Below are 12,833 nucleotides of genomic sequence, written 5' to 3'. Positions count from 1 at the left end.
AAAGAACAGTGTTTCCTGTCAGCGTCTGCAGTCTTGTGTCTACTTTGCTGCGTGGAGACAAGGCCTTTGTACTTCCCCCGTGATGGTGCACCAGTCTCTCTGCTGACTTCTGAGGCAGGCTGTGTTTTCCTGTCAGTCAAACGGAGGCCAGTCTTGTTTTCACTCAGATTCCATGATGAAATTGGTAGAAACTTTTACCTCATAAATACCATCTGTGCATCTACCTGATCTGAAATCAGCGGAGCCGGACTGCCTTGTTGGAAATTTTTTTTTTTTTTTTTTTTTTAGTCCACCAGATTATTAATTTGTATACGGTGTGTTATCTACAGTGTAGACACTGCCGGTGCACGAGGATTAATTAGCTGGATTAATATGATGAAACTGTAAGGCTGTATAACACTATTAAGAGACTATTATTGTTCAAAGGACAATGACAAAAACATATCCTTCCCCAGGCTCTCACCACTGGCAGTATCCCAGGCTTCATTGATGTGGTAATGAACCTAAATTCTCCTGCACTATTGGAAGACAACCTCATTTGGCAAGCCAAGACGGCGGGGAAGAAGATAATCTTCTACGGAGATGACACCTGGGTTCGCCTCTTCCCGAAACATTTCATGGAGTACGACGGCACCACTTCCTTCTTTGTATCCGACTACACCGAGGTAAGGGCGCGCTAGAGACGGGACCCGGATCCCGGGGATTGCTTTCTCTTGTAGCATGAAGTCAAGTCGTCAATGATCCGCTTCTTTCATTTGTCAAATGATCAAATCCACCGCCGAGCCTGAGCTCGTGCTTTTATTTGTTGTTACATTGTGCGGCATGAGGTTGCCGCAGACCCGTACCCTGCAGATTTAGGCCTGCAGCCTCGGGACACTGCGTCGTGTTCTGGGATTCCACCCGGCCGCTCCCTTGATTGAACACCTCATTAAATTAGTTTATTCCTTTTCCCTGCTTTGGAATATCGTGATGTTTTTTTTTTTTTTTTTTTTTTGGACTCAAACCGACACTGCCTGCTTTCGGGTTTATCCACCTTTTGACTGACAGGTTGCCAACGCAGCAGCGTCTGCTGACAAGGCTCCCCCTCCTCCCCGTCTCAGGTTGCTTCCTCGTCACTAAAAGACGCACTCCTGCATAAAGACGAACCCCGTGGTCATGTTTCTCACGATAACCTCGCTAACGACGTTTCACGTCCGTGAAGCGCCGCGAGGAGCACACACGGGCGTAGATACCCTTCACGAATGCACCTTTTCCAGGGGATCCGGCTGCTGCAACGTCTAAGATCTGCATTAGAGAGAATCCAGACAGAACAACCGGGGAGGAGAAGAACTGCGACAACAAACGGCTCGTGAAATATTGTAGCCTCGACTACCATAGCAACAAATCCACAAAGAACTCAGTGTTTTTATTAGACAATCATGACTATTTATACTGGGCGGCACGGCCGTGCGGTGGACAGCACCTCCTCCTCACGGCAAGGAGTTCCCTGACTGGATTCCCGCAGGGAGGCCTGTCTCTGTGGAGTCTCCATGTTCTCTGAATGGGTGAATAGTTGTATGTCTCGGGTGGAATTTTGTAACGATCATGTAAATGAGAGGGTGAATGATGGTTCGTCTCTTCACGTGGCCCTGGTATCCCGCCTCTTGTCCAATCACAGTTGGGATAGCCTGCAGCCCCTCCCCTGTTGGCAGGATAAGCGGTGTAGATAATAAATGAACGTCTGTCTGTGTGGAGGCAAGTTACCTAGAAGGTCGATCATTTTTGTTTCCCTTCTCAGATTTCCTCTTTCACTGAATTGCAGTATAGAAATAGGTCTCCCCAAATGAAGTTGTGGTTGAAATTCTATGTAATTTGTGGGAATCTTCTCCCCGTCCAGGTGGACAACAACGTGACCCGTCACCTGGACAGCACGCTCAAGAGGGACGACTGGGACATTCTGATCCTCCACTACCTCGGCCTGGACCACATCGGCCACATCAGCGGGCCTCACAGCTCGCTCATTCAGCCCAAACTGCTGGAGATGGACGACATTCTGAAGAAGATCCACAGCGCCCTTATTGCAAAGGTACCTTGTTTTCTCTCTTCTGATATGCATACAAGTCTGGCTCCCATAGTGATGATGGAGTTCTGTTCGGGCAAAATGAAAGACAACACAAAAAGCTATGGTCGTCAACCTTTGATGGCCTGAGACTCAGGCATATCTTGAACAACGTAGCCAGCCTCCTAAACAGAACACCGGGCTCTCCGAGCGCCGCCACGTTGATGATTCGGTGGACGGGAAAAACACCATCCCCGTAGACGACTAGAGTGGTACCGACCACTTTCAGCGGAAAAAGGAAAAGCAGACCTTAAAAGTAGCTAAGTGGCTCCAAATGACAGCGCAATGAGGTTGTTCTTATTTTTATATTGAATTGTTGTCAGACCCAAAGAACATTTATCGATTAGTGTCTTGAAAGCAACCGAATGAGACAAAAATTTGAGCAGTCACTTCCAGCCCGCTGCGTCGCGCTGACATCGACAGGAGCAGAAATCACCGCGTACGCTCAGACAATTCATGGCGGTGAGCGGTCGGGACACGGCTGGGTTTTTGTCCTCTGCGCGCCGTCTCAGGGGATTGCAAATCAGGCTGTAAAGAAGGTCGACTTGATAGATTTTCACCTGTTTCACGCCTTTTCATGTTTTAACAACATCTGGTAAAGGATATAGCCAGAAGGTGCCACGTTGGTGCAGTGGTGCAGAGTTTCCCCCTTACAGCAAGAAGGTCCCTGGTTGGATTCCCTGACTTTCTGTGTGGAGTTGTTCTCCCCGTGTTTGCAAGGGGTTCCTCCCACAGTCCAAAAACGTGCAGGAGATTCATTGGAGACCCTACGTTGTCCTGGCGTGTGAATGGTTGCATGTCTCTGTCGGTGGCCCTGTGATGGATCCAGGGTGAACCCCGCCTCTCGGCCAATGACAGCCGGGAGAGCCTCTGGTGAAGCTGAGTGCGGGTTAGGTGGGACGCTGCAGATCATGAATGAGTGAGGCAAAGTTGTGGCCATTTTTGTACAAAGTCCCTCCGACGCCTGGTGGTCACCTGACGTCTGATGGACGAGCTCTCTCCCCGCCACCTTCCCGTGTCTTTTGACGAATCCGTCCGAGTTGTGGCTGATCGTGTGACAGTGACGGGCTCCAAGCCCTCACCTCACCGTCTGCGCTCTCTCGATTTGTATTTATCGCTGCGGCTTCTTTTTAGTCTCCGAACCGCATAATGTCAGCATTACAGCTTTTAAATTTTTAATAATGTGTGTTTTATGACTTTTGCATTTTAATGTCTTCTGCGAGATATTGCGATGGCAGATAAGTGATGTTTGTGCCCGTGGCCCATGCGTGTCATTTCCAAATAGGATGATGATATCGCCGTTTTTGTTTTCAAATCAGTGGCAGATTTTTTTAAATTTTTTAAAGGGGGGGGCGGGTGATTATTTTATTACACAGCCTCATTTGTTAGCCTCCAACAGTTACTGCCTTATCAGTTGCTGCAACCCAGACATTTAATAAACTGTTTAGCTCTTTATGGTATCTTGACTTTGGTCACATCTTCCACCTGTGCGTAATGTCCTATGACATACGTTTTGCTAATGGCCGGTAGTTTCCAGTCGTTTAGCTGCACGACGTCTCTTTAGCTTGTCAAGTCATGGTCTCCCCCCCCCCCCCCCCCCCCCGCTCCCACGTCCCTCTGGAATTGCAGGGCTCGCAGGTTGTTCTGAAGCCGACAAACCAAACCGGTGCAGGTTGTCTGCCGGGATGCGGATGCACCGTTTCATTTAACATTAATCCCGTGGAGTTAATTCCCGTCTCCTCAGGTGATGGCACCTATACAATGTGGCAGGTTCATAAGGGCTCCCAGGGAGCTCTTTGATTTAATTGGGTTTGAAATCCCTTGCTTCAGTCACATTTGTGGAAGCTGTGCCCCTCCCCCACCTCCCATGACCTAAATATAAGCATAAACCAACAAGGTCCCTTAGGATACCTTTAGAAGTCAGTAAAAAAAAAAAATATAGCAACGTTTTCTCTGATCAGCCTGATCTAAACATGTTGGGGGAATAATCTTGTCATCTCAGAGGCTGGCTGTTGTTTGCAGCTGCATCTTTAAGTATGAAAAGGAGCATCGGTTCCTTCTGCAGCTCAGCAGAGAACGGAGAAGGGAAAAAAAGATCAGCCCTGAAAGTTCTCTTTGTAATATGATGCAAGTTGCCTATTTCAGTAGGCACATTTTCAGGGTAGAGACGCACTCTACCTGCAGTGCAGCTGACGCAAGGCTCTCCATTATAACGTGATTGCAAAGAAGGACCTCCTAGTCATAAAGCCCGTGTCAGACCCTTGTGTTCACGGGGAACCAATGGCCCCAATCTCCTCTTTTGGATGTTTCACATTTTAATGTCGGGCCGCTACATTCAGGGAACAGGGTTCTTAAGACGTTCTTTCACGCCGTTCCCCGGCTTGTCACAAACACATCAGTGCAACGGGCGGCGGAGATGTTCAACGGCCGATTACTTGTACTCCAAAAATGACACACATCACGGCGTAGTGGTGTAATTCCGCTCTGACGTCACATCGGACGTCTGACCCGCGAATAGAGGGAAATGTTTAAAATGGTCTGTTACCATCATTATCTTCTTGGTTCTTGCTCGCTAGCCATTACATTACATTACATTGCATTTGGCAGACGCTTTTATCCGAAGCAACTTACAATAGAGGACATAGGGACTGCAAATACACGAAGCACAGGAAATATACAGAACAGTAAGCTTGGGTTAGTGAGTTTTTTTCTTTTTTTTGACAAAGACATACACAAACGTACACACACACACACTTCATAGCCTAACTTGCTGCCTGACCTGATCTGGGGCATCAGCGCAGTAAAAAGTCCTGAAAGAGAACAGTTTTTACCTGTTTCTTGAAGGTTGAGATGGATGATGCTAGTCTTGTTGCTTCTGGAAGTTTGTTCCACCACTGAGGTAGTAGAACTGAGAACAGTTTTGCCTGAGATCGCTTATAGCGAGCAAAAGGTACTGCTAGTAGGTATCAAATACAGGAGTGCGGGATAAACGGAGTAGTAGCCAGCTAATTCCTCACTTGTTTCAGGTTAAGTCTTGCTTATTTCCACGCCATTCGTTGCTCATTTTTTTAGATAATTTCTTGATTTTCGGCTGAATTCTCTCTATAGTCAGACAATCTCTGGCTCACATGACAAGTTGCAATGTCACTCATAGCATCGTTTCCCCAATTTTAATGACAATGCGGTCAACTTAGCAAAGAGATCCACTGGCTCCCGCTGCAGTCTTGTTTTTATTACCATGAACTTAACTATCTTATACCCCTTCTGTTGTACAGTGTGGAGAACAAGTATTTGATACAGTGGGTGAATGGTTGCATGTCTCCATTCATAGGAGACACAGGGCATGTCTGGCCCTGTGATTGGTCCAGGATGAACCCTGACTTTCGCCCAATCACAGCGGGAATAGGTTCCCAGCCTCCCTGCGACCCTCAGTGCAGGATCAACGGTGTAGATGACGAATGAAAGAATGACCTATCTAAGTATTTCCAATGTCTACCTGATATCCGGCTGTTCCAGGTATTCATTTCTAAAATGTGACAGATTTCTTTGGAAATGTGAACGCAACATTTGACCCTAGATATCGGTCTTCGCAGTGCCAGGCCGGTTCTCCGGCGTTCTCCTTTCACCACGACTTGATTTGTACAAGTGGTGTCAAGTCCCCTTCGGTGGCCTTGGCTTTCTTGTTCTTCTACATTCACCGCAGTCTGTTCACTCCTAATTTTGGAGGTCAGACCAACAAATGAGGAACATCAAGAGCCGGTAAAATCTCACTGACTGTGGGTGTTGATATTTTCCACTTTTGAGAGGCGGCTGCTTTTGTTTTGTTCCGAAATAACACCGTATCAACGCCAGCTGTCATTGGTTTCTAAATCTAATGGCTGTTATCCAGACACTGACGCGCCTATGTTTCTCAACCAGGTACCAACATCTAAACCCTGCTGTCCTGCGGGGAACCTGGGGTGAAGGAATGAACACATCAACAGAATATTTTGTTAAAACATTTTACTTTGGGGCAAAAACTTTTCAGATACAAGGCAGTTCCTTGGTGCATTCATACACCAGGGACCTTGTACCTTACCTTCTCGAGCCATCGCAGCTCCTACACCAAGGCAGGGCCCTTTTTACAGTTCCATTGAAACTCATCGGTTTTGGGTGATTAGTGGAACTCGTAAGCCGCGCCCATTTCCAAACAATTCTTGCAGATTGCAGAGCTCCATCTTTAAAAGCTGTCCTAGTCAGATGTTTTGTTGGGACAAAGCTCTTCTCCAAGCTCTTCTGGCCTACCATGCCTCAGAGGGGTCTCCAGGGCTCGTAGAGGAACATTTTAGCTAACGGCTAACAGGGTTCCTCACACAGCGAAGCAGTGCAGGGAGAAGATGAAAACACTCCAACCATCTGATAGTTATTATTCCAGGAACGCTTGGCAACCTCCACCACCATGGTGTCCACGTCGTCTTCTCTCCTTCTTCTCCGCTGGTTTGTTTTGGAGTGTGGAGCTTAAGGTGGATGTTACACTGATCCCCACCGTGGTCCCTCACTGTCTGTGAAAATGCCCAACTGGAGTCCCCCTGGAGGAGGAGGCTACCTCCTGGAGCCAGATTCAGGCTGGACTCGTCTCAGAACGTCTCTGTGAGAGACCTGTGTGCGCCAATAAAACTGGCTGAGAAACTTTCAGATACTCATCCAGGCTCTCGTCCTCTCTTGTTTGGACTACCGCAACTCCCTCCTTGCAGGTGCCCCGGCAGTGACCATCAGGCCTCCGGAGCTTATTCAGAAAGCGGCAGCCCGCCTGGTGTTCAACCGTCCCAAATTCTCCCACAAAACTCCCCGTCTTATGTCCAGACACCGGCTTCCGGTAGCCGCCTGCATTGAATTCACGTCGCCGGTGCTCGCTTACCAGGCGGTGAATGGTACAGCTCCGTCTTAATTCCAGATTATGGTCGAGCCACATGTCCCTACCCGTCCCCTGCCGATCGAACCGGTCTCGGCTCCTCAGTGGTGGAACGAACTCCCGAAAAAGGTCAGAACAGCGGGGTCGTCGCCTAACTTTCGCCGTGAGCCGAAAACATATCTCTTCACCAAGCACTACCGCACTAATCGCACTTAGCCCACAACCCCCCGAAAAGAAAAAAAGAACATTAAAAAAAAAGTATGTATATAGTTCTAAGATGGCTATTTGGTTGAGTGGTCACGTCTGACTTCCAACTACTTGTACTTCGGATCTTCAGTGGCTTAATTGAACTTTTTGTAAGATGCTTTGGATAAAAGCGTCTGCCAAATGACTGTAATGTAATGTAATGTAAACGTCACGGTCCAACTCGACCTGCCCTTCATGGCACCGCCATTATTTCGCAGCGCGAACCAATCGCATTGCTCTGCTCAGCGTAAACCCTACCACCTCACCGTCGGGGGGCAAGGACATCTGAGAGCCGCTGATCTTCGGATCCTCCCTGACTTCGCCGTTCTCACGGATAACAGAAGCTGCCATTCGGTACAAAACAGAGCTTGGCAGGAGGTGCGAAACCCTCCCTGAAGAGCTTGACAGAACATGAGTAAACCTGGACAAGCAGCTCACTCTGTAAGTGGATGAGTGGTGTTGGGCAGCACCTCCCTCCTCCACCCCCTTCCTTGTGTACAGCACCTTTTACAAGCGTGAGAGAGGCAAAATCTGGGACACAGGGCCGTATTTTACTCTTTGTGGGATAAAGGGGGAAGAACTATAATGGGTTTGCTTCACTAGCGCATTTTGGCTCTACCTCCAGTATTCCCTCTGTAAGTTTATCATTTTATAGCTCCTCGGAAGTTAATCAGAAAAGTGAGATCTATAAATTGCTGTAGCTCCATTCGAGCTGACAGTTCAGTGCCTTGGAGCTGCAACGGGGACCAAAATAACAGTTTGTTCTAATGATTTAATCATGTCTGCTCTCAGATTGGTAATTAGTTCTCCACATCTGAAAGTTATGTAGTTCATGCTCTTGATTTAATTTCTTTTTTTTTCCTTGTTGTTGTTGTTGTTGTGGAAGGGCTCGTTTCAATCTCTCTCTCTCTCTCTGATGTTAATCTGCCAAGACAAAAAAAACGAGAGACCGCCCGAAATAGAAACCCAATCGTACTGGTAGAGGTTTCTCTTCTGAGAGGTGAGCACCTCCTGCTCACAGCTAGAAGATCCCTGGTTGGATTTCCATTCTGGCCTTTCTGTTTGGTGCTTCCATGTACCTTCCACGTCTGCGTGGGGTTCCTCAAGGTTCCTCCCGCAGTCCAAACACATGCAGGAGGATCTCCGGACACCCTGCGAATGGTTTTAGGTCTCAATGAAGTGAATGAAAGAGTGAATGGTTGTAGGTCTCTGCATGAGGTGCGGAGGAGAGGGTGAATGCGATGGATTTGCGAGTCCAGGCAGAGCCCGCCTTCTACCCGATGACCCCTCTGTGACCCTGACAAGCGGGATAGAAAATAAACGAACGAACATCTGTCTCTACCCCGCGGAAACAAAAAGCGAGAGCCTGCCTGAAATAGCAGCCGATGTTCGTTCAGGTGTAGGCTTTTATTCTGACAGCTTTCACCGCCGAGCCGAGGACTTCGGCAGACCCCAGCCCAACGAGCCGCCGCCTCCGTCGGCAGGTCTTTGACATGAACCCTCATCCGGCAGCTTCGGCTCATGAAATGCCATTTTGGTCCATTAACAAATAAAAGGATTAAAAAAAAAAAAAAACAACAGGTGTATATTTGGCTGTATTTCCCCCCCCCCCCCTGAAGAATTCCGCTTTGCTGGGGAAACTGAAGAATGTGAAGGAGAACCACACGTCCCGGGGTTCGCATCCATCTGCCGAGATGATTCACTTTGCATCTGGATGCACAACAATAATAAGAAAGCGAAAAAAAAAAACAAAAAAAAAAACAAACAGCCGATGATTCAGGATTCACCGAGCAGCGCGGATCTTTGAAACATCCGAATCACAACAATGACTCATTACCGGGGCAATATGGGAAACAATGCCACAGTAATGGGCTCATTTTAATTTGGTTTTAAGAAATCCTGACAGAGGTTTCGAAATCACACGCGCAGAGAGGAGAGAGCGCGAGGGGAGAGCAGAGCGGCATTTTAATATCTCATTAGCTTTCACATTCGTAACTTGACGTGACTCTGAATGGGCAAACTTAAGAACTGTTTATAACACAAGGCGACGCGGAGATGGAGTTGTGAAGGGCCTGTTGTGGTCGGATCTGACTCGTCAAAGGAGGCGTCGCGCGGAGAAACGCGGCGACGCTTCGCGTTTGAAACAGCAGGTAGTCGCCGGCTCCCCGCCGTGACTCTGACATCCCGACATGCGGGTCGGAGGATCAATCACTTTCCCCGGTGCCGGCTTATATTAAGTTTTTGTATAATAACATATGCGGCGCCGGCTTCAGCTGTTTGGGCGAAGAAGCCCAACGTGTTCCACACCGGTGTTGTTGTTGTCGTTCAGCCGAACGGCGGCGCAGACTGTTTAGAGAACGGGGAGGGGTGGAGCCCAGCTGCTGCGGTTTGTTCACGAGAGGTCGGTCTAAAATAAGAGTGACGCAGAGGCATGGAAAGTGGAACAGCGGTAGGTTTGCATAGAAAAGTGAAACATCTTCTTCTGATTCTTTGGGCTGCTTCCTTCAGGGGCCACCATCTGCTTCCATCTTACCTCCTCCTCGCACAGCAGCTTATTTCCTGTCGTTTTTCCCTCCAAGATCTGGGTCTTCCTCTTACCCAGATCTTCACCGTCCCTCCTCCGTCCATTGGTGTCAACTTCACAATCTTCTTCTCCTGTAGGTTGCCCCTTTCAGGAGACACCCCAGAGAATCATCTTCCATCCAAGCCCATTCTATGTATCCTCTCCTGTCGCACCAACTAACATCCTGTCCTCCTTCCCCCATTAACTTCCTCTCTGGTGTCTGTGGAGGTTCTCGGTCGTCCAGGTTGTGAGGAATTCTTATCAAAATCTTCTCGTCTTGGCAACCGGACTCCAAATTCTTCGCTTGAAGATGTGTCACCCGTCATCTGAGAGGCTTCTTCAGTTGTCCAGTTGCCATGACAAGAAGATTTTTGTTCAGGGGACCAGGAATGAACAAAGTGCCAAGTGTTTTTTTGTAGCGAAAGAACTCCAAAAGATCTTCCGTGAAGCAACTTCACATTAGATTTCCATTCAGTGCATGGAAGATCTGCAGGAATGTAACAATGAGGAAGTCAATGCAGAGAAAAAGGGATGAAATGAAAAGATTGTCCATTACAAAGTCTTCTTCTTCCTTTCCTGGGTGCTCCTTGAGGGGTCACCACAGCCAATCATCTCCCCTCATCTATCCCAGAACCAATCACCTGTCTCCAGCGAACTTTTTGTCCTCTTCCCCTCCACCCATAAACCTCCTTTCTGGTCTTCCTCTGTATTGCCAACCTCAGCATCCTTCTTCCCAGAGCTTCTCCAACCCTCCTCTGTCCATGTCCAAACCATCTCAGTGGGACTTTATCTCCAGAACATCTACCATGTGCTGTCCCCTTGATGGACTCCTTCCTGATCCTCCTCACTCCCAAAGGGGAACCTCCACATCTTCATCCCTTTTTTAAATGTCGTTCTTTAGTATCATTTTGAGTACCTTCTGCACTGGGCCAACAACACGCCTCAACAAGAGGTCCAGTTGCCCCCCTGCCAAGTTTGGCGTTCAGTTATGCCAAGCCTTACTGGAAAGGAAAACTCTAAATATGGAGGTGGCGTGATTCATATCTCATCTCGTGCCCGTCACCCACCACGGGAAGACTCCCAAATGAACCACAGGGTTGCATTGACACGAGCATACCGTTGATGCCAACAACAGTTTGGGCCCTGCTACGTCCCCAATGAGATCTCAGATGAAGCTTCACTTCAAGTTACAAATCACAAGACTAGTCTTAATCAAACCGGCGATCCGTGCCAAAGCTAACCAATGGCCGCGCAGCACCGCACTGCACATTTACTCTTGTTTTAGGCCGAAGTAGCCAATCCTTTTTGGGAGCTCTTGACTCCGCATGTCCAAATTACAGCAGTACACTTATAGATCTTTTCTAATCCGTTCAGAGATGAGACTGGTATTTCATGAAAGGACGCCTGTGGATTTTTTACCGCCGACGCCTGCCAAACTCAAACGTGTCCCAGAGATAAAGCCCGAGTCTAAACATGTCCTGGATGGCAAAGGAGCCAAGCTGCCATTGAATGATGAGCTGCCACGTCTCACACTGCTCTTACATCCATTGGAGTCTTTTCCAAGGTTTGTGTTGCGAGCAGTGAGCGCACCCCGGGGGTTACCTCCCCCTTTGCTCTCCGACTTCATCACCTACACACCCCGAGGAGAGCCAGTCTTTGTTGCACATGTTTTCTTTAATGCGTCATCAGTCTTTTTTTTTTTTTCCCCCTTCCCCGCTTCTTCCTCACGGTTCAATGCAAAAACGTAAAGGTTTGTCCGCAAGGGCTCGATTGTCCACATTTCCCCTCTTTGGCTGATTAGAAAAAAAAATGGAATTGCATTACTGGTGCCGTGCCGAACCAGACCCTCCGACACAAAACAACACGGGTGGCATCCAATCAGAATCTAGCTGCGAGGAAGTAATCCCGCATAGTGTTTTTATTTATTTCTTTTTTAAATTGCTTGTACGTGAGTCATCGTTGCAGCGGTCAGAGCGTCGAGATTCAGCCAGACATATTTCAAATAGAAGCAACCACCTCTTGGTAGGTCGGTGAAGTTCTCATTATCTTTGTGGCCGTTTCAGCCTGGAATGAGGAGGAGGAGCAAATAGCGCAGCCGTTAGCTCCTCCTCCTCCTCAAAGCAAGAAGGTCCATGGTTGGATTCCCACAGGGAGGCCTTCCTGTGTGGGGTCTCCATATTCTCTCTGTGTCTCCGTGGGGTTCCTCAGGGTTCTCCGGGTTCCTCCCAAAGTCCAGACACATGCAGAAGCTTCACTGGAGACCCTACACACTGGCCAGAATGGATGGATGTCTGTCAGATGTCTAAATGAGATGGTGAACTGTCATTAGTCTCTGTGTGGTATAGATAATGAATGAGTGAATGAAAGAGTGTATTGCATCAGTGTGCTAGCATGTTGCGACTTATTTGCTGTGGCCAAATTGGATCGGGATCAATAATATAACTGCACGGACGAAGGCGAAAAACAGACCGCCGATGCCGTCAATAACCTGTCCACTGGTCTGCATTCAAAGGGAAATATTAAAAAGCCTACAAGTCTGTTTTTTGTTTACACCGGAATGAGGAGTGAATCATGAGTGTTTTCCGAAATGTTACCTGCACGAGCAGGAACAAATGGAAACTCCACGGTGTCACCCGCTTCCTCCAAGATGAATAATGTATCAGCAGCAGCAGTGGGTTATAAGTGGTAGCATCAATGAGTAATATTAATGTACCATTTGCGCGGCACCATCACCTGTGGGGAGTTAGGGGATGCAGGACTTGAACTCCTAAAATTTGGAAACCACTTGTCTATGTGACTGGAATCGCTCAATGATTCTATCCTCGATGTTGTCTCATCAGCCTTGGGTTTGGGTTTTCACTCTGACGGATGTTTTTTTTTTTTTTTGGTGCATCTGCAGAGACAGCACCAACAAGAATGTGAAACCTTCCCTTTTGCCGTGCAAAGCTTCGCTGTTGGAATGTTGGTAGCTTGTCTGTACAAAGAAGGACCATCAGGCCAAAGGTTGGACTTTGAAAGTCTGCCAGTTCAGCAAA

The 12,833-nt window shown here is 48.0% G+C and overlaps 1 protein-coding gene across 1 annotated transcript in view; it reads left to right on the top strand.

Moving 5' to 3' along the window:
* The window catches only part of pigg (phosphatidylinositol glycan anchor biosynthesis class G (EMM blood group)), an 87,008-nt gene that overhangs the window by 11,934 nt on the left and 62,241 nt on the right, over window positions 1–12,833 (top strand). The window contains exons 3-4 of the mRNA XM_086178691.1: window positions 456–665; window positions 1,877–2,065. Coding sequence (XP_086034817.1) covers window positions 456–665; window positions 1,877–2,065 — 399 coding nt within the window. The remainder of the gene's footprint in view (window positions 1–455; window positions 666–1,876; window positions 2,066–12,833) is intronic.

The sequence above is a fragment of the Fistularia commersonii genome, chromosome 31, assembly GCF_037954325.1.
Source record: "Fistularia commersonii isolate RoL2024-O1a breed Wild chromosome 31, RoL_Fcom_v1.0, whole genome shotgun sequence".
NCBI classification, from domain to species: domain Eukaryota; kingdom Metazoa; phylum Chordata; class Actinopteri; order Syngnathiformes; family Fistulariidae; genus Fistularia; species Fistularia commersonii.
This window is presented reverse-complemented; position numbering and strand designations above follow the sequence as displayed.